At 32.2% G+C, this 27,688-nt stretch overlaps 1 protein-coding gene across 3 annotated transcripts in view; it reads left to right on the top strand.

Annotated features, from left to right (window-relative positions):
- The window catches only part of LOC115875909 (DNA topoisomerase 2-binding protein 1-A), a 33,552-nt gene that overhangs the window by 3,101 nt on the left and 2,763 nt on the right, over positions 1-27,688 (top strand). For all 3 annotated transcript variants that reach the window (XM_030891481.1, XM_030891479.1, XM_030891480.1), the window contains exons 5-22: positions 11,343-11,550; positions 11,613-11,794; positions 12,633-12,795; positions 12,846-12,919; positions 12,984-13,280; positions 13,340-13,460; positions 13,521-13,687; positions 15,811-15,952; positions 16,586-16,712; positions 18,056-18,222; positions 18,275-18,427; positions 19,922-20,101; positions 22,208-22,384; positions 22,501-22,688; positions 25,885-26,110; positions 26,167-26,237; positions 27,136-27,384; positions 27,485-27,587. In XM_030891481.1, the coding sequence (XP_030747341.1) occupies positions 11,343-11,550; positions 11,613-11,794; positions 12,633-12,795; positions 12,846-12,919; positions 12,984-13,280; positions 13,340-13,460; positions 13,521-13,687; positions 15,811-15,952; positions 16,586-16,712; positions 18,056-18,222; positions 18,275-18,427; positions 19,922-20,101; positions 22,208-22,384; positions 22,501-22,688; positions 25,885-26,110; positions 26,167-26,237; positions 27,136-27,384; positions 27,485-27,587 (2,995 nt within the window). The remainder of the gene's footprint in view (positions 1-11,342; positions 11,551-11,612; positions 11,795-12,632; positions 12,796-12,845; positions 12,920-12,983; positions 13,281-13,339; positions 13,461-13,520; positions 13,688-15,810; positions 15,953-16,585; positions 16,713-18,055; positions 18,223-18,274; positions 18,428-19,921; positions 20,102-22,207; positions 22,385-22,500; positions 22,689-25,884; positions 26,111-26,166; positions 26,238-27,135; positions 27,385-27,484; positions 27,588-27,688) is intronic.

Genomic DNA, 27,688 nt, shown 5'->3' with positions numbered 1-27,688 from the left:
CAAATTCGGAATGTGAGTAGGTATATGACATAAATCGAGATTGATTCGTATTCCGTTAGTTTTAACACAGCCATGACACTAGATTGAATTTTAAAATGCTATTTTTTTTAATTGAAAATGTCAAAAGTTGACATATGATATATGTCATTCTATTCAGAATGTCATTTTCTATCAAATAAAGTATAAAAAATACCGAGGGTACCATTTAAAAATCACATGTTGTACTCGTACATATACATTTCCAGTGAAACAGGAAGTGACCGAAACCTAACTCCAAGTATTTTTACATACTTAATATATCTTTTTCTTCACCTCTGTAAAACACTCCTACCAAATTTGTGTAGCCCAACTTCGGAAACAACTGACAATTATGTAACATAGGAATATTTTTTTTTGCAAATACTAACGTTATTTATAAAAAAAGTTATAGAATTTTAGGCAGAATCGAAAATAAAATAAAAGTTATAAATAAGAGTTTTGCATTAAAAAACATGTTACATTATATCCGCCACATTTTTTTTAAAGCACCCATTATACTCAAAAATAATATTTGAACTGTGTCTCTTAAGATTCTCTATACCCTTTTTTTTGAATTCCCATAACAAACGAGATAATTAACTTTATTTATTTCCTGATATCTCATTTTATAATATTTCGGAAGAATCAATCATGTATCTTATTTTTATAATTATTAGAAATAAATCGGATTTAAAGGATAAGGGATATATGTAAGTGTATACCATACGACAAAAAAAACGGCGTCAGAGGTGGCTTGGAAATGAATATCGATATCATATATTTGTACGTAAACAAATAGACGCCGTTTTTTTTCGCTCATACCGTATAAGAAAACAAATTTAATAAAACAAACGCATTTATTAATATATGTATATAGATTTACATAGTATGAAAAATTCGCATTATAATCTCTTAAGGTCCTACCATGGTCCCACCAATGGTTGGTTAAAGTGGCGAGTACGACCACTTAGCAGTCACACCTATAATAATTTAATAAAATATGAATATAATAAACAAACTTATTTCTTTTAGATTTTTTAAAAGCGAGTTATATGTGTTAAGTGGTTTTTGATTATTTTAGACTAATTTTTTTAGACATATGATTATTTTAGACCAAATTGTCTGCCCACTCAAACGTCTTTCAAAATTATAATGTAGGAAATTCTTAATATGTTTTAATTGGGAATACTTTTAGAAAGTTTCATTTTCACCAAACAAAACTACGTATGTATAACAAATTGCAGTATAATCAACTATAATGCATGACTGGTGGCGTCAAAACTAGATGTTGGGTTTTTCTCGATTATTTCAAAGAGAACTCCACATTTTATGACATAAATGTAGTTTTTTCCAACTTTGTTTTGAAAAATAATTTTTAAATCCAAATAATCGATATTCACCAAGACAAATCACCAAGAAAAAATAAAAAATATAGCCTTTCTTTTGACAAACTATACAACTCTAAAGTAAATATGTATTTAAATCTATGAATCATCCTGTATATCTATAAAAATACCTCCCTGTCAAATTTACGCTACTTTTGCATGCAAGCATACCTATTTTACAAAAATATAATTTGAGTGAAAATATAAAATAGGAAATCTGATATGAAGCTTTATCTAAACACAGGGTCGACTGTAGATAAACAATATTTTACGTTATTAATTAAGAAAAATTATAAAATACACAATATATCTGACAGTTCCAAAAAAGCAAAGTAAGAAATGAAACATAATTTATAGCATAAAATCAGTATTTTTTAAATTTTTAAGTCAACTGACCATTATCGTTTAATCTATCTATCCATCTATAAAATTTAATGTTTATTATTAAACTTATCTCAGACTCTCTATGAGGTAAAACTCTAAGATAAAAACTCTAAAAACCAAGAGTGATTTCAAACAAATTTATATGAATTTAGAAATAAATATGAACAGTATTTACTCACCTGTAATACAGATGCTTTTTGTTTAATTAAATATGTTTCAAAATATTATCCAGCAGGTACAAAATACACATTACACATCACGTAAACACAACACATAAAACTCATAAAATAATAGTTTGTAATCCAAATATTCAAAAATACTGTTTCGTTTCTTCGTGAGGGACGAAAAAATTGATTTTTTTAATTATTTAGATATGCATTAAGGTATATTTCAACTCAAAAGCTTATAAATAATTATTTTTTAAGACATAACCTAAACGAAACGAAATCAGAAGTCGAGAAAGATAAACAAAACTGCCGAATTTAGAAACGAATATGACTTTTTTTCCTTTTTTCTTGTCACAGTTGAAACAAACAAGGATAAAGCTATTTTCGTAAAACATGCGTGAAACGTGCTAATAAGTAGCCCAATAGATGTGACCTCGCGCCCTTCCATTTTTGAACGATGGGCGGGTTTAACGGATTCCCCTCAAAGAAAATCGTAGGGGAATACAAAAATGCAAAACGGGCAAGGCGCCATCTAGAATACAGGATTTTACTAAGCCCTCATTGTATATCTATTTATACATAATCAAGGGTAAAACCATTTAAAAGATAATAATTCTATTATAATTGTTTCATTTAAAGAAAATCGTTACCATGACAAATATTCAAACTTTATAAGTATCATATAAGTATCATATAGGTATCAATTAAGCTTCATTCAGAACCTCGCAATTAGTGGAATAAATTAGTGCTTTCAATTACACTTTATACTTTTTAGTTTACAATCATTCACAATGTTTAAAAAACACAATTAAAATTAATAGAATATCCTAGCAACAGCTTGCGGTTGTCAGTTGTATGTTGTAAGCTTATAAAACAATCAACTTTAGATTTCTAACCAGAATTTCCCTTGACGGAAGATAATTAAAGGCCAAAATGACATTTCTTGCAAATTTTGAAGTATAATAAGTGCAAAAGTTCAAAGTTTGCTAACTTTTTCTACAGATTGAAAATGTCTACCACTAATTTTGACGTTCTGGATGCTTACATTGAAATTAAAGGAACAAACTTCTACGCTAATTGAAACCACTATTTTAAAAGCAATCGAGGCGTTTTTTGCAAAAATCCCATATGTCATTAATAACAATTTTCGAGAAAAGTAAAAAAAAAATTTAATTGGATGTAAGTTTGTTTACAAAAATCCAGTAAAAATCTTCATATTAGCAGCAAGCAGTTTGTCAGTTTGATAATTAGACACATTTCTCGCAATATCAATAATATTTTTTTTTCTTTCGGGTTTATTATAGGGGTCATTTTTAATTAGATATATGGGGTTTTTGCAGACAATTTTTATAGTTTTATAGAAAAAAGATATTTTTAAATATGAAACTAAAACATTTTTGTTAAATAATGAGACATTTTTATTGAAAACATGTATGTAGGTACAAAAAAAATAATAATACTCACATAATAATCTTCATTACTCATAGCACCTATAGTACAATTCTTTTAAAAGTTCCTCAATATGGCCGACCTAGTTACGAAAATTGGTAATTTTTTTTTAATGAAAAATAAGTTGGCGTTACCGAATTCAGAACTTATATTCTTTGGTTAATAATATTTTTCGGGATTGTCAAGTTGACGTTAAAGCAGTTAGGTTAAAAGTTTGGTTATTAGGTGGTTGTCATAAATAAATACATTGAATCAGTGCCTTCTATTAAAAGATCAGCCTACGGGCGAGATTTATGATGTCACGCTAGTTAGATATAACGGATTAATAAATATATTGTAGAATACATGGAAAACATAATTATTCCTCAGATTTTTGGTTTGTATTTTAAAAATGATATAGTTTAAATGAAATATACATAATATACAGTTGATAACTACAACATATATACCTATTTATAGTAATAAATACTTTGGCAAATAAACTATGAACCATACAAATGCAGCAAATGTTTTACAATGTACAAATAATGTATAGGTACATAAGATAATGGGTAAAATGTAAATATATTTTAAATTTTGGGGTTTGAAAATCGATCTAATTTAACAAAAAACATTTAATATCTACTAATAGTGATGTATTATTATTTGCATTCACAAAATTTATATGTATATTTTGCAAGTATCAATGTTCAAAAAATTATATTTACAAATAATACAATATTATCTAAAAAAAGGCGTCAGCGATGGCTATGAAATGAAGATCGCTGGCATTTTATATGTTAAATTATTCTAAAATTTTGATTTTCTTGGGATTTTTTAGGTTCAGGAAAAACGCTGATTAAGTTTTCATTTGGGTTTTCATTATTTTTATTTGGTTTAAAAAAACGTTTCGGCTAACTATAGCCTTCACAGTGTTGTGTCATATGAGAAAAATGGTGTTGAATATAATCCAAAAATTACATATACAATATAATTCACACCTCATAATGTTTACTGCAATTAATAAACTAATATAAACTTATCAAAAGATGACCACATATTTTTTAAAAATTATTATTCTTAACACTAAAAACTATCTACATTGACTATGGAGTACGCAGTAAACATTATGTGCGTGGTGTGAATATTTTATATGCAAATTTTTTGGATTATATTCGACACTATTTTTTTCATATGACACAACACTGATGGAGGCTATAATGTTAGCCGAACCGTTTTTAAACCAAATAAAAAATAATGAAAACCAAATGAAAAATCAATCAGCGTTTTTCCCGAACCTAAATTCCAAAAAAAAATCAAAAAAATTTAGAATATTTAGAATCAAGGTTCAAGAATATCAAATTTTCAAGATTGTAAAATTCTAGTTAATTATTTTATGTGTACAGTTATTTAGGGAATGTCATCGATGTTCATTTCCAAGCCAACTAGACGCCGATTTTTTTCGATGATACGGTATAATTCTTACGTAAAATGTAAATAACATTAGACCAATTAAAACAAAGAAATATGAATTTCTTAGTATTTTTAGAACACATTTATTCTTAAAACTTAATTTTGTATTATGCAAATATACCAATTTTATTGTTATTTTATTCATATTGTATTCAGCCATCACTTAAATATTTGATATTAATTTGGTATTATAAATAATCAATACTATTCATTAAAAATTATTGAACAAATATATGTTATGCTTAACATACATTATATATTATCAAACAAAAACACATTCTTCTTTTAAACTGTATCAGTCTTGTCTTTACAAAAATCTTTTTTAAAATTTGAACTCAAAATAATAATCTTTTTCATGATCTCTAATACACATATTCTTTATTTTTCCTAGATCATAATACCTACTTTACGTGTTTGAATCTATCAAGCTGAACCAGCAACACTTGGAGTGGAGATTCCACAATATGAATAAAATAAACATAATTGTCCAGTTTTCATTAATACCATCATGGGAGAATATTATTTTTAAATTTATTAAAGATATTTTCAATAAAATTCTCTTGATTTATAACTCGTACCCACTTTTTCTTGCTCTTCCAGGACACTTTAGGCTGCCTAGTATAATAACTATCCTTAGTAACTATCCTTTCCACCAGGAACACAACAAAGATGAGGCATAGCACCAAAAACACACTCCACTTAAGCTTTATTGATGAATTGTTAGAGTCTTAAAAAACACACACAAAAATCACGATAAGTAAAAAAATGTATGGGCACTTTTAGGTTAAATCACTTACACAACCTGTAATTTTAAAATTTCTATTTTTTTTATGCGAAACCGAGAGTGACCATATATCTGGTAGTAGTTTATGTCACTTCAACACCAAAATAATTAGTTTTTTGCACTACAATAATAAATAATACCAAAAATCAAAGAGTTAAAACCAAAAATCAACCGACAAAATATGAAACGGAATCTAACCCAATATCTAAGTATGTACAGCTGATGAAGTAAACAAAAGTCCGCCCGTAGGCTGATCTTTTAATAGAAGGCACTGATTGAATTATTCAAATTATTTAAATAAGAATAAAGGTATTTTACCGCAGATCTCAAGAGATTTTATTTAAAGGTATTTTATAAACTTTCCCAGTGAGAATATTAATGGTGGGTTCATACAGCCAAATAAAATAAAATAAGAATAAAATAAAATAAAATAAGAAAGTTGGTTATATGGGATACCGTACATGCGTTCATACAGCCAAATAAAATAACAAATAAAATAAGAAGTCTTTATCTTTTAACTTCTTGTTTTATTTTATGTGAAAACGGCTTTGCGCACGCTTAATTCTAACCTACAAATATTTTCAGTTTGGATTTAATTTATTTTATAATTTCACGTAAGTAAAATGTATAATATAGTAGGCAACAAATAAATAAATATACTATAAATAGTAAAATTACTATAAACAATCGTAAAAGTTAACTTTTATCCAGCCTCATCGTACTGCGCATGAGCAAATATATATTTCTTATTTTATTTTATTTGACTGTATGAACGCACACAAATAAGAATTCCTTATTTCTTATTTTATTTTATTCTTATTTTATTTTATTTGGCTGTATGAACCCACCATAACTCCATTTTTTCTTATATATCAGTTAAAGGGACGTAAGAACTATAGAAAGTGAATTTTTGTTTTCATGTTTTAACGAGAGGATGATGGGTTTCATTGTTATAGAATTGTTAGATCGCCTAATTTCTCTTAATTTGTTTATATTTCATTACAGTTAATCAGAAACTGAATCAATTCAAAAGTGTACAAAAACAGCTACATATTTTATTAAAACTCTTATTTAAATAGTTCTTTTATATACTGTTAAACTGTACAAGTCTTTAGCAAAAAAGTTATATATATATATATATAAGGTAATACATTATGTATAACTTATGAAAGTTTCTATATAAACTTTGATTCTTAGACTTACGATTGTTTAACTCTACGGTACAGATGTATAGACTCTACAGATCTAATATACAATATGAAACTTCTATTACTTGTTTTTAATCTAACTTATATTCCAAAATTATTTATATATTTTATATAATAAACTATATTTATAATACAGTTTAATATTATTTATATTAAACTATATTAATTTTATTTCTTAAGCTAAATATCTCATAGCTACTCATTTCACTCATAATAAGGAAAAAAAGAAATGCTTAAAAACTCATTAAATATGCTTTATTTAAAATATCAACATACAAAAATAGTCATCCATAATCCATGCAAACTGCAAGAATGAATATAAAGTAATATTTACAACTGTAAGTTAGAGTGCAGCCCAACTAATACAGATTTATTGTCATGCCATTCATGTTTATTATCATAATTTAATTTTTATTAATAATATACCTATTTTGGTGTCACTAAGTTATTTATAAACCCAATACTTATAAAATAAAAATTAATACTTACCACTAACTGACCAGATTAAGCCCAATGTCACTCTTATCAGAAAAGCCAAAAAATGTTTTTAATATTCACTTATTTTAAATTGCCAGAAAAACATTAGAAAGTAACTTAAAACTAGGTTTGGAATCAGAAATGACTTGTACACCTAATAAAAATGCATATGCATCAACTAGAGAAGTATAAAGAATTTGGTTAAGTATAGAGCGTACTATAATACGTAATTTTGCTTATAAAATAATTTTCCTTTCAAACGAGCAGTACCTGTAAAACAAATAAATAATAATTTTTGAATCAATAGGTTACTTCAACACATTCAAGACAATTTAGATAAATAATTAGTATATGCATGTATATATTTTATTTACAATGTGAAGTACTGCTTTAAGATAATGTGTTAGAACATCAACTCTTTCAGAAGACAATTCATTAGCAAAGAACTACAGGGGTAATAGATGATCTGGCAACATCAACCACTCCATTCAAAAATTCTAAGTGAATTAATAAATCAAATGTTACATATAAAAACTAACACTGCTCTACAAGCTTGGCAATAAATAACGTTTTTTAATTATGGGAACTACCAGACACTATCCAAATACTTGTTATTTGTTGGTATTTTGAGAGATAGACGTAATATATATATATATATATATATATATATATATATATATATATATATATATATATATATATATATATATATATATGTATATATGCTTCCGTGAATAGTCTTATAAAAGTTTTTGACCTCGGTTTGATTAAAATATTGGGTCAAATCTTTTTGATTTTCTTTTTTTCACTGAGGAATATCTAAACGTTTATTATAGAAAGAATTAAATTCAAATTCTTTGGGCATAGGTACCACGTTTATCTCTTATAAGGCATTTTTTCCGGTTACCTATATAAGTCTGTCTTACCAAAACAACCCCAGGTTCACCGCTGGATGAGCAGACTTGAGGAAAAATTCCGATAATTTCAATAATAAGAGCAGATAGTTTTCCGTAGAAACAACATAAGTCATTGACATCTGTGTTTTTTCGCGAAAACGTACCTTGATATATGGGATTTATGCATAATCAGCGATATTTTTGTCGCTTAAATCTTGGACTACTATCTTGGACTCGTTTTTGCGGAATTATTTCACGCAAGGGATGTAGATAAACACTCCATCAATTTATACATGACGTAAGTACAGGGTGGTCGAAATTGGTCTGTTTTAACAGAGAAAACCTATTTCCTGACTAGATAGAGCAAAATCGACATAGATGTCATGGGCTCGATTTCTGAGACACGTTTAATGGCGTATACCGCCTGTTGATATTTTCACTGCGAACTGAGATACGGGGTCTTTTTGAATTTTTTACCATTTGGAAAATTGCCCATAATTTTTGCAGCTGTTTGAATTTTGTACAAATCTCATTGGTCCTCTTGACGTGTCGCTGGCGACAGTCGCTGTTCTGAGAACGGGGCTTAAGAACGGAGCTTCATTTTTTTAACCACAATCCAGTGGCGTAGTCAATTTTTTTCTATATATGCTCTTTTTGTCAGAAATAATAAAAAATATAATTTTTTAGATGGAAATCATAGTTGGCTATGAACTTAAAAAAATGCTGGCGTTTAACCCTTTCCAACCATATAAACGTATGTGTATTTATTTCTAAGAATGAGAGAAATATTAGATTTTTTAACTTTGTATCGAAGCGGGCCTTGATTTTGTGTTGACCTAGTTGCCTAATTATTTTTTATCACAATTTAATATTCTATATAATTATTTATCTGCATAACTAAAAACTTTTGAAAAGGTAAATCAACATTCTATGTTAATATTACCAACTACAATTAAAACGCTAGGGTTACAACTGAACTATTAAATGGAGAATTTAGAGAGAATTGGGTTGGAACAGGGGGCCCATATCTTGGCCTCCTAGGTCCTGTGATTTAACTTCTTTCGACTTTTTTATGGGGGAAATTAAAAGACCTTATATATGTATAAGCGAAGAACTATTTGGACAAGAGAAAGAATTGCAGAAGGCTACTAGGTAAGCTTTTGGACTTATTAAACCAGTTCGCCTAATAAATCGTTGTAACTCTATGCGCAAAAGATGTTTATTGTGTCTTCAACAAGGAGGTGCTCAATTTGAACATATTTGATTTTTTTAGAAAACTATATTCGTCACCCAAAAAAACGTTTTTTAGTTTTGTTCTTTGTTTATTATATCGATTTCAGTTGTAATTAGTAATACTAATAATTACTATTACTAATAATAATAGAATGTTCATTTATCTTTTCAAAAGTCTTTAATTATGCAGATAAATAATAATATAGAATATTAAATTGTGATAAAAAAAATAATTAAGCAAATAGGTCAACTCAAAATCAAAGCCCGCTTCGATATAAAGATAAAAACCCTCATATTTCTCTCATTCTTAGAAATAGATACCCATAACTTTATATCGTTGGAAAGGGTTAAACGCCAGCATTTTTTTAAGTTCACAGCCAACTACGATTTCCATTTAAAAAATTATATTATTTCTGACAAAAAGAGCATATATAGAAAAAAATTGACTACGCCACTGGATTGTGCTTAAAAAAGTGCCTTAAGAACGTTTTTACAGAATTTTATTATTCCGCGAATAAAAAAGTTATGGGCAATTTTCAAAATGGTAAAAAATTCAAAAAGACCCCGTATCTCTGTTGGCAGTGAAAATATCAACAAGCGGTTTACGCCATTAAACGTATCTCAGAAATCGAGCCCATGACATCTATGTCGGTTTTGCTCTGTCTAGTGAGGAGATAGGTTTTCTGTGTTAAAACAGACTAATTTCGACCACCCTGTACATTTTTGAAAAAAATTGACAAATGGGGTTTTTGCAAAAAACGCCTCAATTTTATTAGTCCTTTAATTTTTTAAGTAATATAGACGTTGAATTTAAAATAACAAAGATTTTAGCAGTTTTATAACAAACGGAAATAAATAATATTTTTGCTCTCCCTGTGTAATATCCAATCGGTTTATTTAGACATTACAGTTGGGGGTTGAAACCTTTGGTGTTACACAGCAAAATAAAACACTAAATCACCACAACACACCTAAACACTTTTACATTTACACTGGACGCGCGTTTCGCGTCCAGACCATGTTAACATCATCAGCAGATGATTAAAACTAGTTTTAATGATTAAAAATTTTTAATGATTAAAACTAGTTTTAATCATCTGCTGATGATGTTAACATGGTCTGGACGCGAAACGCGCGTCCAGTGTAAATGTAAAAGTGTTTTGGTGTATTGTGGTGATTTAGTGTTTTATTTTGTTGTTTAGACAGATCGAATGTATCGACTTTCGTTAACTTATAACTCAAATTTCAACTTAAAAATTTTTAATTCATGATTTTGCCAATTTTTATTCATGATCATGTTTTTGTCCATTTTACTCTTTGATTTTACTCATGTTTTATTTTTTAACTCAAAAACTATTAGATATAAATCTAGGTTAGTTTAATGCAAAAATTATGAAACATGAAAGTAGTTTCCAAAAATGTAATAATATGCTGGGTGTTCCATTTAAAATAAGAAAGATGCTACCACTTTTCAAATGATGTGGCAACACTGTAAGGCTGAAAATTGCTATTTAGAAATACAGAGATTGGTATAATAAGTCAGGCAACGCTCTCGAAAAATCGGCATATGTCCGGCAACGCTCATAAGTTTGGCAGCGCTATCGAAAAAGATTGCCACTAAGCATGTTCGTGCGTCAGACAGTTGTGTCTGTGTCATAATATGTAAGATAACACTTGCTCGTCGAATAGACGCGTTTTCAGAATGAATAACCTGATGAATGGTTGCCTGACTTATGCCGACCCCTGTATGAAGCAGGTGCTGTTATGTAAAAATCAAAATTTTCAAAAAAATTCTATGACCGCTTCTCCATAAACGTCTAACGTGCCATCGCCGTGAATCACCCTATATATGATGAGGGTAGTAACATATAACATATGATATATTTTAGATAGCAACTGAAAGAAATGTAAAAATAATGTTACCTGGATGGATTAACTACTTATGGACAGAAAGCCAAAGAAAAAATATTGATGCGAATAACTCCGACATATTAAATAAATATAAATGTCCTCCTTTTCATAAACTTATCATTTGCACCACAGGAATATCGAGCAGCAAGGAAAAGTTAAAATTGCAGACACTTATTTCTACAAATGGTATTTAAAGATTGACTTTTATTTATCTTTATTTCTAATTTGCTATTTATTGCTATTTTTAGGGGGAGAAATGGTGGGTAAATTAAATTTAAATCAGACTGATGTCCTAATTTGTCATGGTGCAGAAGGAACGAGTAGTGAGAAGTTTAAAGCTGCCAAAGGAAAATGTTTGCCTTGCGTTACCATTGATTGGGTCTATGATAGTATAAATAAAGGATTTTCGCTGTCATACAAATTATATGAAGTATGTTATTTTGGTTTTATTATATATTTTGGATGTAGTGGTTATAAAAATACAAATTAAATTCGTTTTTGAAGTGAAACTTCTTCATGCGCGATGGGAGTAAAAATTGAAGGCCGTGACACACGAGACGCTAGAGGAAAAGTTGTAACGATCTTGGAGCGTCGTAACTCGGACTCTATAGGTCTGTTCTCAGAAGAATCCCTGACTAGTCAGCGTGTTTCTTATTGGTTGAAATGTGTAGAAACCAGACCAACAATCAGGTTTCTACTCATTTTAACCAATGAGAAACGTGCTGACTAGTCAGGGATTCTTCAGAGAACAGACCTTATGTGAGTCATGGGGCTGAAACTCGGAATGTAGATGGGGCTGATATCAAATATATCAAATAAAACAATCATCCGATTTAAATGAAATTTGGTATGTCGATAGAATGGACCAAGGCCAACTTGACCGTGTACGACACCTGTCACTGTGACAGTTTTGACGTAAGAAACGTCAAAAGTTGATGTCCGATCGCGAGCAAATTTGGTTGGTAGGCTATGTGAGCGACGGAGTACACAGTTGCACCCTGGAAAGTTGGATGCTACACAAAAATATTTCGACATAATTGGGGACGGGCTGCAGGATGACGCCCTCGATGTTTCAAGCCGATGCCTCTAAATGGACGAAATCATGACGATTTTTCTTAATTATGGGTCGATTAGAACCAAACTCGGCACGTGGATAGAGGTACCCGAATGGAGTCCTCAGACGGACAGACAGAAGTAAGAAGAAGTTTCACTTCAAATATGCGCATAGTGCACACACACTTTTTTATTACAATCTTACATAACATTAGGTAAAAGCTACTACTACCTCTACACCAACAAAAGACAGTGAAGACATTAATCCAAACTTTTCGTGTATTAGTTCCATTGGAATTCCTTCGAATATTCAAAGATCACAGATTAATGAAACTATGAATTCTACTGGAATAATGACTGATAGTAAAAAAAGAAAAGGTTTGTTGATTACTTTTTGTTAATGAGTTTAAAGTATATTATTTTTTTAGCTTCAGATGATTTGGTAGAAAAATTAGATCTGAAGAAAGTTAAGAGTGCTGGTACATTTTTGGATGGTTGCTCAGTATGTTTTAGAACTTTATATATGCTAATGAACATAATCTTATTAACATGATTTACTAATTTAGATTTTTCTTGCTGGTTTCTCTTTGGATCAGCGCGATAAGCTTATTAAAGCCATAAATTTAAGTGGAGCCACTAGATATGACAGCCTGTCTGAAAGAGTCACTCATGTGATTATCGGTAATCCGTGCTGCCCTGAAGTGGAGGAAGTGAGAACCAAGAAGCTGTCCTGCACTGTAATTCCAATTCAATGGTTTTTGGATTCTATTAAACAGAAACAGCCAGCTAAGGAAGATGATTATGTTCTAGGCAAAGAGGACGAGACGTTGAAATCCAGACTGGGTTCGCCAGTCAGCAAAAAAGTAAGTATATAAAGACTTTTTTAGTTGTGGTCTGAACTTTGTGATTTAATTGATTTAAGGCCATTAATATTTTAAAACAAAATAAATTGAATCTGGAAGAAAATGAATCTGTTCCTGTAGCAATTAGAGATGAAAGTGATGATACATTAACTCAGCAATATCTCAGCAAAGATAATATTGGTATGAGAGTATTATTTTTAATGAATAATGGAATCTTAATCTTAATATTATTTTTTACAGGGACCCGTAAAGATGATACTTTAAGCATGCTTTTAAGAAATGCTAATCTACCAGATGTTGCGTCACGAACGGAAAGCGAATTAAATACAAAAACAAAAGTTTCGTTAGAAAAATCCGTGGTTCCGCCCATTGAAAATGAAGTTACTGCAGATTGTGTTTCTTCACAGGTTGGTAGAATTTGTATCTTTACCTGCTGATATAATCCATACCTTATAACAGTGACGTGCAGTGCTTTTTAAGTATATAATTACTATCATCATCATCATCATTTTCAGCTTATTCAACCATTTCCAATTATGAGCTACACCACCCCTCACATACTCTCTTTGTAGCAGTGCCCATTGTTGTGTATTGTTGCCTATGCGTGCCCAAGTTATCCCTGCTAATTTCCTAGTATAATGGTCCCATCTCAGGTTCGATCTTCTAAGTCTGGTAATTCCTCATGGGTACCTGCCATGCTGTAATTTTTGTGGTCCACCTGTTGCCCGTTCTTCTTGCCAGGTGTTCTGCCCATTGCCATTTGAGGGATTTGACTCTGTGGATGACATCTAATACCTGGGTTTTTTGTCATATCCACTCTATTCTTTTACGGTCTCTCTTGGTTATTCACAGCATATTTCATTGAAGATTGTGCGATCTGCAGTTTTCTTATCATGCCCGTTTTAAGGTTGATTCTCACTATACCTTCCATATCAGCTCCCTTCCGTTTCCCTTCCGTTAACGTAAAATATATCATGTATATGAATAGGACAATGCACACTATCCGTTCCGTTTCCCTTCCGTTCCATATCCTTTTCTTCCATACATTTCTTGGCGGACGGACTGAAGCGTATCGGAAACAGCGTTGTCAAGTTCTTACATTTGTACCAGCTCTGTTAAAATTTTGCTGATATTTTATTTATTCTTTCGCCTCTTAATTAAATCTATTACATTTTTCAAAAGATAGAAATTTTTAAAATAAAACTTTCGTAATGATATAAATTGTACAATAAAAAGTATGGAACTGATACGGAACTCAAGCTTACGTATAGCGTCAATACAATAAAAATACGGAACGAATATGGAATGGATATTGAATGGAAACGGAAGGTATAGTGAGAATCAACCTTTAAGTGTCCTTTTCAATACTCTTATAGGGCAATGACAACAACATGCAGAATGTTATAAACAAAAATAAATAGAGGCATACAACAGAGATAAATATATATGTTCATTTGACAGACAAAATAAAGTCATACAGCGTTGCCGGTTTGTCAATGTCTAGGCATTGTTCCTAATGGTGTAGCTTCCCTCACATACTTTCTATACACACATAATCTCTATATCACATACTCCCTGACGTACTCTCTATACATACAGACTCTCTATATCACATACTCCCTATTCAGCGTTGCCGGTTCGTAAGTGTCTAGGCATTGTTCCTAAACGTTTACTTGGTCGGTTTGAAATTTTGTTATTGTATTTCAATATAATGTTATTGTTTAAAAAATAAAAATTTAGTAACATGATACGCTATTAATGACCGCATATCGATTTATGGCAAATATCATGTTTTAATACATCTATAAAAACCCCTAACACTAGTTTAATGCGATATACATCGGCTACGATCGACGGTTCGGAGATTGTCATTATACCTCCCCATTTATATTTCTTGCTTTCCTACGTGAATACGGTTTTCTGTTTCAGAGTTAGCAGAGAAATTTTATTGTGTTATTATGTATTATAAAAATAGAAAACAAATTTCTTGCAGTAGAGGTATATAATAAAATTATATAGGGATTCTTGCCACTTAACTGCTAATATAGAAATTTAATTCTACGCTGTGTTTGTCATAATGCGGATCAACCAACAAGTTAAGTGGCAAGAATCCTTATATAATTTTATTATGTATTATTATACCATCCTGGACACTTCATCTGCGTGGTCTGTATTGTAACGCACGCGACCGAGATATATGACCAGTTGACGGACAGAGAGACAAAATAAAAAGCGGCACACAGTGTTGCCGGTTTTTACCTGTGTAGGAAAATGTGTATAGAAAAAAAATAAACTATTTTAAAAACTACTTGTGCGGTTTGAAATTTTGATGCAAAATACGACAATACCGCATAGAAGAAATGTATCAAATCAATTTTTGTCTCTTTAATACATTTGATTTTCCATTAAGCTGTTTACATCACTATAGTGACAGTCACATATAGTCATGTTACTTATATGGAGATACCTATGTCAGGGCATTTGAATAATTTAGTATTTAACTCGTTTTTATTTTTATAATTTATTATAGGGTACCACTGAAAACTCCATAAATGGTTCGGTATTTTGTTCCTATACTTTTCTGCTAGTTGGCTTTGATGCAGAAACTACTGACGTTTTAGAAGGATATGTAAAAGGGTTAGGTGGAGTTATTGTTGACACAGAATATAAAGGTAAACCAATGATATAAAAAAAGCAAATAAATAGATAGTAAAAAATATGTAGTCTGTATAAATACACTACTCAAAACAATTATCGCTTATTTGAATAAAAGTAATTTTTGCATATTTCTAAATGAAGCATGTTTTTTTCTGCCTTTCTCTTGTGAGTTTTTTTAGAATAATTAGGGTACGCACTGACATGTAATTTTTAGTCGGCCGGCTATTTAGTTGCAAAAGTGAAAACAATACATTCTTATGGAGCCGATCTTCCCAATATTTGATTACATTGCGTAGCCTTAGGCTATGCGCTGACAGGCAAATTTTAAACGGCCGACTATTTAGTTGCATTATTTGTAACCGATATATCCTTATGGAGCCGCGCTCACATGCAGTCAAATAGTCGGCCCATCGACTTCATCAGTAGGTATGTATTGTTTTGACTTTTGCAACTAAATAGTCGGCCGACTAAAAATGCAGGTCAGCGCATAGGCTTATTGTATAGAATTGCCCTTCACAGTATCCATACTATTTAATATCGAATTCAAAGTGTCTTGTTTTTCAAATTAATATTTTTTTTGAAAATATGCGATAATTGTTTTGAGTAGTTTATTATTATACATGGGATATTATTATACTTGTTTGTAGATCCAATTGATTTTCTCGTGGCACCCATTTTGAAAAAACCAGCGAGCACCCCGTTTAACTCTAAAGAAATCGTCAACGAGCTTTTCGTCGTTGAAAGCGTAGAGGAAGAAAAACTGGTAGATATACAGTAAGTAGTGTTGTAATACAGAGAATGTTCCCATTCATGACGAGGGACATTCTTTTATAAAAGCATTATGAGTACAAAGGAGCATGTACAGGCACAAACTAGAATGTTTTCCAAGAACTTTTTTTAAAGTGATGAAATAGCATAAGGTTACACTTAATGTTGCATTTAAATTTTTTGAAAAGTGCGCAATGTTTAGGTTTATTAAATTGTAATATTGCGCCCCCTAGCGTTTACGGTCAAAATTAAAATGATTGTTTACATGGTATAATATATTTTTGTCATAGAGTAAGGAACGCTCTTTTAAACGAACTCTACTTCATTGGGTTCCGATTACCTAGCCGGGGTTATTAACATTTAAATAGAAATCACGTTCCCCACCACGACAATATGATAACCCCGCAGAAATAACTACTTCCGCCACTTTTTCGTCGCCGTAATTATGAGTTCGGGGATTACCCGATATACTATTATACCTCTATTAAACCACCCTGGACACTTTAATGCATGCGACAGAGATAAATATAAATGACCGGTTGACAGACAGAGAGACAAAAAAAGGGCATACAGTGTTGCCGGTTTTTACGTGTGTAGGAAAATTTGGATAGAAAAAAATTAAAAACACGTTAAAATCCAACCCAGGCTTTTACGATGACCCGATCGGTATAGATTTAGCTTCCGAATTGCCGTTTTAATTTGCAAATGGCAGTATGTAGTGTTGATAGTTTTTCTGCAATATAAATATCTCCAGAAAGAAGGGCAACGTGTTCTGAATACTTATTGTACTCAATTTTTTTCGTCTTTTTGTTCTAAATGTTCTCAAAATTCTCATTTTTCTAGAGAATAAAAAAGTAAAGTAAAGATTCAGCTAACGTCTCCTTTATGCTGCCAGAGCTAATCTGGACGGGGCCTACTTTGTTTACGCGGAATCCAAACCGCGGTCCTCAGCCATATCATGGTCATTGGCCTACCGACTTGGCAAGTGTCTAAATCGACTCTTACTCACGAGATATCCGATCTCATCCGGCCTCGAACCGGCGCGAATGAGCTATGTGTGTCAGTAGATTTTACACTTGTGTCTTTTTTTTTGGACAACAGCACGATACAGAGTTTCGAACCGGTCACCCGTCCATCCACTAGCATCGCATGATTGATTATTCAATCTATTTTCTTTGATTTTATGTATTATATATTTATATATTCTCGACATCTGCTCGCTTTTGCTCGTTAATTCTCGTTCGTTCTCGGGAAACGTTCTCCAATAATGAATTCTCGAGCATTTTTCAACTATAACTGTAAGGAACAGAGCTATTACTTTTTAATCTCTTAAACCTGTTTTATTTCAGATACTATCATAGACCACTTAAACTTCCAACCACCAGACCATTACAGGATTGTGTTATTACAATAAGTGTATATACGAGTCAGGAGAGACACTTCCTCAAAACATTAATCGAGGGACTAGGCGGTGTTTTTCAGGAGCAGTTTTGTAGAAAAAACATCCCTTCCAAAAGTAAGTCTGGAATAGTCTCGAAATAAACTTTTCCACTTTATTAGTTTTATAGGTGTGTTGGCATCCACGCATTTGGTTACGCCCGAGGCCAGCGGCAAGAAATACGAGGCTGCTGTCAAATGGCAACTGCCGGCCGTCACTAGAGATTGGCTTCGAAAATGTGTTGAGATCGGCGATAAAGCAGATTTGAATCCGTTTCTAGTAGGTGAGTTCTCTGATCTTTTTTTAAGTATTAGACTAGAACTAAAAAACTGGCCCTTTTTATCTTTATTTTCTATTAACAAATGACATATAGTTCATACCAATTAAACTTTTAGTCACGTAATTAAGCTTGACCGGCATAGCTTTGCCCACTTTTACATATTTTCTTTTAATCAAAATATGTTAGGAAACAAAAATAAATTAATTATAAATATATAAACAGTTATTACGTCCACAAAACTCACCTCCTTAACAGCACTTAAGGGCCATTCCCGTTTAAAATATTCTAATAAGGTTGCGATGAGTTTTTGCATTGGCTATTGAGCTAATCTTGTACCACTTCGCACTAAAAGAGGTTCTAAGAAGTACAATGTTTGACTGCAAGATCTGCTAGTAAAACTTTTTAAGCTTAAAGTATCACAACCATAGATAAAGGAAATAAATTTAGATTGGAAGGCCCGTCAAAATATTTAATTGTTTTGGGTCGCGACCGTTGTACGCGATCTGGTGCTGCTATAGCGGTTGCTAAGAACAACCGCCAAACAATAACAGAAATAATTTTCTCTTGTCAAAGTCAGAATCTTCAAAAATTATAAAATCTTTTAAAATTTAAACCGCCCTCATTGAAAAAAATACCGAAAAGTGTTTAAGCGTCCATTCTCAAAGTAATTATTTCTATCTTGTTAGTTTAACTTAAATTTTACTTACTCAGACCCGTGATAATTGTGAAAAAGTGGCATTAAAAGCTAAAAAACTGTGTTGTGGACTTGTGAACTGCAAAAACCATCGTGGATCGTGGCATAATGTCGGTTTCAAATGATTCATAGGTATTTCACATACATGTCTTTATATAAAATAAAGTTTCTTGTATGCAATTGTATTTTATTTATAAAATTAAAAGAAAATAATAAATTTGATTTAAATAATATTTGGCGACATAATTCCGGAAAAAGCCGAACCGATCCGAAATTATCAAAAACTTTGGGTCGCGACCGTTGCAAGAATAGCATCAAATAGTGTTTACATTGTCCTTATAGGCACTTTCCAATCTAAACTTGTTTAATTTATCTATGATCACAGCACAAATTATTTAAAACAAAAACTCGTAAAACAAAACTAAAATGTCAAAACGAATGACGTTGTCAGGAAATAAATATATAAATGTGGCAACTTGACATTTTTTACAGCAGAGCTGCCACCTGAATCGCCAGCGGGAATTTAAATTTCAGTCAGTCAGCCCGGCGCCGAATATGTCCATCGTTGGCAACAATGAATTTAAAAATTGCGCCCCCGATTACGTAACTAAAAATTTAATTGGTATCGCTTGTAGATATTTTAAAATCATCCTTGATAGTCATCACTGCAGTCACTCTCAGAATCTCATATTTTAGACGGTCTTTTTCGAGACCACGTTTTGAATGTGCAGTCACGACTATAAGTACATATTAATTCTATTTTCCTGAAAAATTTAGAAATGTTCTTGTTTAAAAATTTATAGGAGTAGCTGAAACGTTTTCAGAATCGTCAGTTACAAACGCCAACAGCAGCAGTTCGGTTTCAGAAAGCAGCAGCAAGCCAAGCTTACTAGAAACACCTGCCAAACCTGAAGAATCGGTAGTTCCTATACATCGTCAGCTAGCAAACGTTAACACGCCTCCTGTAGCACGAAAAAGTTCTGGTATGTAGTGATCTTAAGCACCGCTGTAGCGATAAATAAAAATGAGCTTATTTTTTGTAAAAACCGAGAATATACTGGATTCAGAGTTCCGTAGCCGTAAGACGTAAGCCGTATCGATAATCGTAAGACTTAAGACGCAAGGAAAGGGATTCATAGTTGCCGTAAAAGACGTCACGATAAGATCGTAAGCATGCGCATTACCGTTTTCAGCAGGTTATGTCGTTGTTTTGAAAGTATAATATTCCTTATAACTTATAACAACTATAATATTTCTTATTTATTTTGTTACTTAATTAAGATAACACAAACGATAAAAAAAACGAGATTTCGTATTTTAGTATATGACATAAATTAGGATTGATTGACGTGTTCAATTGTTTTTGGTCACTTCTTGTTTCACTGGAAATTACTACAACTTTTGATTTTTAAATGGCATCCTCGGAATTGTTTTACTTTATTCGATAGAAAATGACACTCCGAATAGAATGTCATATGATTTGTCAACTTTTGACATTCTCGCTTAATAAAAAATCGTATTTTAAAATTCAATCTAGAGTGTCATGGCTATGTTAAAAACCTTAATTCTTAATCAAGGAGCCTTGGAAAAATAAATTTGATCGTCTAATGTTTTTAGTGTCTTCTCCTGGGGCGCTATTCTGTACAATCGTCGGTATCGGCAAGTTACCGACAGCTATCGGTACGTACGGCCAATGAGCGTCGTGTTGATTGTTGTTGTCATAGTTACCGATCGGCCCTATGACAGATATCTCAAATTTGTACCGACGACTCTCGGTATCTCTACCGTGAGGTTGACAAGGGCACGGTAGAGATACCGATTTTCGTCGGTACAAATTTGCGATATCTGCCATAGGACCGATCGGTAACTATGGCAACAACAATTAACACATTTTTACTATATACAAATACGTATCGAGAGCTGTCGTAACTTACCGATACCGACGATTTTACAGAATAGCGCCCCTGGCCAGTTAGAAAATGCTTGAATCGTATTTTTAATCATACCTCATTTTTTTCAAATGGAACGAGGGTGGCTCATTAGCATATTTGGAAAAAGCATTTTTTTAAGAATAATTTGAAACCACACACTTGGTATTTCGAGTCATATTTTCGTTACGAACCGCAAGTTATAATTTCAAATAAACCATATGCAAAAATGTCAAAAGTTGACATATGATATGTCATTCTATTCAGAGTGTTATTTTCTATCGAATAAAGTAAAAAAATACCGAGGGTGCCATTTAAAAATCAAAAGTTGTAGTCATTTCCGGTGAAACAGGAAGTGACCGAAAACAATTGAATATGTAAATCAATCCTAATTTATGTCATATACTAACATACCAAATCTCGTTTTTTTAACTAAAAAAATATAAAAGTTATAGGGGTGAGCCACTTTTGAGACGCACCCGGTATAATAGAATTTTAGAAAGCTCATAACCCCAAGACAAATAAAATAAAATAAATAATATATAGGGTGTGCCATTTAAAAAAAACATAAGTTTGATTGATATATCGAAAATGACAGCTTCCAGCGAAAAATGAGTTACGTCACGGGATTCTACGTGAAAAACTCTATGGGACTCAGTTTTTACCTTCTCTATAAGTTTTAGGATAACCGAGATACGAGGGTAGTCGAAAAATGTATAATTTTTAAATTTGTCCTGCATTTGATGAACTAAGAGGGCTAGGACATTTCTGTGTATAGAATCTTTAGTTTCATAAAAAAGTAGCAGTGATGTGAAAACCGCATCTTTGTATCTTTACTAAACCCGGTAAAACACACGAAAATGGGACAATAGTGCAATTTATATATACCCTGTACATAGTTCAATTTATTATTTAAGATTTAATATGTTCTTATTGGAAAAATATGAATACAGTTGTTCTTCTGATATACTTAATTTAAATAATACTGGAGGGAATCCAGAATTAATGCTTTAAAATCATGAAAATAGAAAATACAGAAAAAAAAAGTGACACAAAGCTGGAGTTTACCCATTGTTGGACTTAGATCAATGAAAAAAAATCTAAATTAGACAAACTTATATGTCAAAATCGCATCTAACGCCGTTTTTTTTTTAATTTTAGTTAACACACCGCTAAACCAAATATACAACAACATCGCAATAAAAACACCTGATACGTGCAGTCAAGTGACTCCTATCAACAAAATACTGCAGGATGCAAGAGACAAGAAGATTCTACCTACGCCGAGTCCCAAAACTTATTATCCTTGGGCCCCCAAAACACCTGATACGCCATTGGGTAAACCCTTTTAAACATTTTAATACATTTGTAACTTTCTTTGAACTTTTTAAACCATTAATATTTGATTGACTTACAATTTAATAAAACTTCAGTTATATAAAAAGTGTTTTTAGGAGCGTTTATCCGGGACAATCCCTCTCCAGCCTTAAGAAAGGAAATGCAAGCTTATGTAAATGAATTTCCCGACTTTGTGCCTCCTCCCAAAAGGCGATTAAGTACTCCCCTTTCAGAACTCAGGAGGAGATTGCGCAATAAAGTACTCTATGGAGAAGAATATCCTACCCATACCCAGGAAAGCCAGGTAGGATACTCAAATTTAAATATTTTAGATTTAATCAGAAATAAAGATCAACCACAAAAGACAAATAAAATCGCCTCAACCCTATAAATTAATTTAACAAGAAAGTATTAGTTACAATAAATGAGTTTTAGTTACTTAAATTACAATTTCAGTGTTTGGTAGTGAATGTGCTGATGATAGATAATTTTAAAAATTTATATTAGGTCTATCTTTTACTTTGTCAACAACTTAATAAAATAATAATTACTTTAGTAATTAATAACTGTTTTAGTAATGACCTTTAGTAGAATGTAGAATGTTTAGGAGGGGAGTTAATCACCGCGACCTTATAGATCTATTGTGTGTTCCCCTTTCTTGAGTTATAACGAGTTATAACTCATCATACAGTCTCAGGGCTTTAAGAAAAGCCAGTATCTGAGACGGCTCCACAGAGGCCAGCTCTCCATCCTCGACATCAGACGTACCAAGGTTCATGGCACGAATGGTCGTCGTCTCGGCGCACTCAGTGATAAGGTGTTCTGGTGTTTCCCCATTTTCCCCACAAAATCTGCATTCGCCGTTGTTTCTCAGTTTCAGCCTACTGACGTGTTCGTTGAGGAGGCAGTGTCCTGTTAGAAACCCCGTGACAATCCGAAGATTGTTTTTACTTAAATCAAGGAAAACCTTTGATTTTTCTCGGTCATAAGTTCTAAGGAACTTTTTCGAGTATTTTAGACCGTTCGAGGACACCCATTCCAAGTTACGGATGGAGTCTTCCAGATTCTTCAGTTCCGCTTTCAGTTGGTTCCCGTTTGGAAAACAGAACGGTTCTGGTCCAGTTAGTGGAGTGTTCGCTCCTTTTCTAGCTAGATCATTTGCTTTTTCATTGCCTTCTATCCCTTGGTGAACAGGCACCCAGAGTAGGAGGACTTTATTTTCTTTGCCTAATTTGTTGAGCTTCTCTAGGCATTCTTTGACCAACTTCGAATTGATGGTTACTGAGTTGATCGCGTTAAGTGCTGCTTGACTATCGGATAGGATGGCAATTTCCTGTTTTCGATAGTTCCTATCTAAGATAAATTGTGCGCATCTTTCGATAGCGCAAATTTCTGCCTGAAGGATACTGGGGTAGGTGCCCATTGGTTCGGAGTATTCAGTTTTCGGCCCAAATACTTCTATCCCTGTCCCTGCTTTGGTTTTGGAAGCATCCGTATACCACATGATGGTATGGTCTTTTATATGCTGAGTAAGCGTCTCTTTCTTCCAATCCTTTTTATTACTCAAAACTACAGTGGTAGTATTGATGGTATGTCATCCACTGGGAGTTGGAGAGGTGGAATTTTCTTTTTGAGGGTGTTCCAAGCCCCTGACCTGAAACTTCTCCCAGTACTGTTTCCGTCAGTAACCATTCTAATCATTGTCGCATTGGCATAACTACCGACGACAATGTGCACTGGTGTTAGGTCTAGAATGACCTCCATTGCTGCTGTTGGACATGTTCTCATGGCACCTGTGATGCAGATACATGCCAGTCTCTGTACTTTGCACAGGTTTTGCCTTGCTGTACGTTGCTCTAGTTTTGTATACCAAGCAACTGCTCCATAAGTAATCATGGGTCTTACTATCATGGTATACATCCAGCGCAAAATGTTAGGGGCGCAGCCCCATCTATTTCCCGCCAGTCTTCTGCATATCATGAGAGCCTTTGTGGCTTTGCTGGTAATGTTCTTAATATGCCTGTTCCAGAGAAGTTTACTATCCAGGGTTATTCCCAGATATTTCACTTCCTGTATGACCTTTAGTACCATATGATCGAAAAAAACGGCGTCAAAGATTGCCGGGAAATGACAATCGATGATAATTTTGGCTATATTTTTTTGCGGTTCCTGCCAATTGGCCTGAACAAGGTTGTAATTTATTTTTATATTTAGTAAAAATGATTTTTAAATGTAATTTAAAGTTCGGAGGAAAAAATTCTGGAAATGAATTTGTGCGTCTGGAAACCTTCTATCCTTTTTTAATCTTTTTTTTTGTTTGTCCCCGGACAAGATGGAGCACTTTTTTATCATTGACATTTTGAGGAAAATGCGTTCTTTGTAAAAAAATTTGCTTGTTTAAAATGGTTAATCCTGTTTATACTTCTCGAAATTTTCATACCGTTTTAGAGAAAATTAAAAAAAAACAAGGGGTGGCGCACCTCATTCGCCTCGGTTGATTATGACTGGAGCCAGATAGGTATGGGAAACCCTAATATAGTTTGAAAGAACATTTAAATCTGCTTCGACTTATTTAAAAAATACATAGTGTTGTATTTGAAAAAAACCAAGTTTTTATGTAAAATAAGTATTTAAAATAGCCCAGCAATTTTTGATACCCCTGCATACATTTAAGGAAGCAATATTTTTTTAGTAAAGTTTATTTCTCTAGCTTGAAGTCAGCACAAGAATTAACTTTGAAAAGTAATGTACAGGGCGTTGACAAACTTTTTTTAATAGCATGCATATTTAAATATCTTTAAATATCTCAAAAACCAAAACATTTAAACGTATTAAACCCTTATAATAAATGCCTTATTTTATGCCCAAGAATCCAAAAATGAAATAAAATACCGGGTGTTCCATAAGAAAAAATATAACTTTGATATGGTTTGTCTTAGTTCTGACACATTGTGTACATTTGAAAATGATTTTAAATTATGCACATTGCCTCTCTACATATACCCATAAAAATTTTGTTTCTATATCTTTTAGTTTTTGTATAATCAAACGAGGCGAATGAGGTGCGCCATCCTGTATATAGTTGAATGTCCTAAAAATCAAAACACGTATGGTAATATAATTTAATTTTCATTCCTTGATAGAATTTTAATTAACTTTATATTTTTTGCTGTTTTAAAATGTTAAAGGAGCACAACATTTATTTAATTCAATGCTACAGAAAGGGTGATAATAGTTAAAGAATGAAATCTAAATTATGTTACCACTGAATTAATTTTAAAACAAGCAAAAATTTTTTGAAGCTTTTTTCAACATCTCTCTAATAAAAAAAGTTGCCCTCTTGTAAAGACAATCCGATGACATGTCAATTTGCAGTAAATGACGTTTAGTTATTATTTGTCATTCCCAGCGATCTTTGACACCTTTGTTTTTTTTTAACAACCTTAACCATTGCTGTCAGAATATTTATACATATATTTAAATAAATTAACGTTTTTTAGAGACCTACTCATGGAGTAGAGCAAGAACTCGAAAAAGAGGAACAGAACGATGTTACCGATATACCTGATAATACGGAAGAGTCCGAGATGACCCCGGAAAAAGAAGAGGCGAATCAAAAATTTCAACAGCTTAAAGAGATGGTGATGGCGAGCGGCAGTGGAACGGCCAATAGAAAACCTAGGCGCTTATTTGAAGCAGTGAAGAGTCGCGAAGGATCACTTGACGGTATTCTAAGTGATTATTAAAGAGAATCGACGATGTAACACGAATGTATTTTGCAGCTCCGTCCCGACGAAACAACGAGCCCCAATCGCAAGTGTGCACCATTGATTGGGACTATGGATGTGAAACGGTATATTTTTTATATCATCTTAGTATCATAAAGTTTTATTAATAATAATCAAAGATGCGACTTACTTTAAATACAAGAATTGGAAATACAGATAGAAGACTCGAAATACGTATATATTTTTTTAATTTCATCTTATTTTTTTAGTATTTCATAGATGCTTAGTTTGCTAAAATACTTTTACTAATTATTACCTGTGCATATTCTTCACGACATTCAGTCAAAATATGGACCAAAATATCAATATTAGGTGTGATGAAATAACCATAGATGAATAAAAAAAATATTTATTATTTAACATTTTTTATTAACATTAAACCTAAAATAGAACAAAATAGACATTGTGTCTTATGAATAAAAGTTAAGCAAATGCTTTTACTTAAATTTCTTGAAATAGACTTATACAATTTGTAAACAACCAACAAAGATAGTTCTATAGAAAAAGCAATTGGTTCTCTTTATTCATCAGGCCCATTCTAAAAATGACAACATTTTTATTCTTCAATATCTATCTAGTATTAAAGAATGGATTAAAGAAAAGCACCCATTTCATTCTTTAAAATGAAATGGATGCCAAAATAACTTGAACATATCAAAGATCTTGTCCTTGCTGAAACACATAAAATTAATCGTTATGAAATACAAAAATTGGACACATTAAACAACAACGAAAATAAAATATGTAAAAAAGAAAAACAAAAGACAAATCTAATTACATGTTTTTGGTGGACTCTAATTCCTCTGTTGCAAGTAGCAACAATATGGTTTACTGACAGCACCGCGGCGTTAAGGCTTCAACTTAGCCATTACATTCTAAACAAAGCTCTCAATAGCTAAAAGCTGAATATGGATAACGATAACGTGTTTTGATATTCTTTAATTAATAATTTTCCGTTTGCAGGAAAGTCAAGCTCAGAAAATGTTTCTTCTTTCTGGAATCGAGCTCTCCCAAAGGCAGCGGCTGTCTGACAGCATAAAAGCATTGGGCGGCATTGTGTCGGAAATGGCGACATATGACGAATCCTGCACTCACCTGATTTGTCCCAAACCGCTGAGAAACGAGAAAACGTTGGCTTGCATGGCGGCTGGCAAATGGATCCTGCATACATCCTATATAGAGAAAAGCTCAGCGGCAGGTTCATTTCTTAATGTAAGTAGAATGTTCTGTGGGTCCTGTGATATAATTTACATATATTCGTTTGTTCTTTATTATTCTTTTATAATTTAATTTATCCTTATCGTTTTACTAGGAACATTTATTTGAGTTCGGTAACATGCAGTCCAAAGAAAATATTCCTTACGACGAGAAAGACGCGTGTATAAATTACTGGAGAAAGGAAATAAAAAGAAGGGGTAAGTTAGGAATATACACCAAAAAATACGATTATATAAGCGATACCAATTAAACTTTTAGTTACATAATCGAGAGCGCGATTTTTAAATTCATATTGTTG

This window comes from Sitophilus oryzae, unplaced genomic scaffold (assembly GCF_002938485.1).
Source record: "Sitophilus oryzae breed Bouriz unplaced genomic scaffold, Soryzae_2.0 scaffold_1396_pilon_pilon, whole genome shotgun sequence".
NCBI lineage: Eukaryota > Metazoa > Arthropoda > Insecta > Coleoptera > Curculionidae > Sitophilus > Sitophilus oryzae.
Note: the sequence above shows the minus strand (reverse complement) of the source record. Positions and strands in the feature narration are given on the sequence as shown.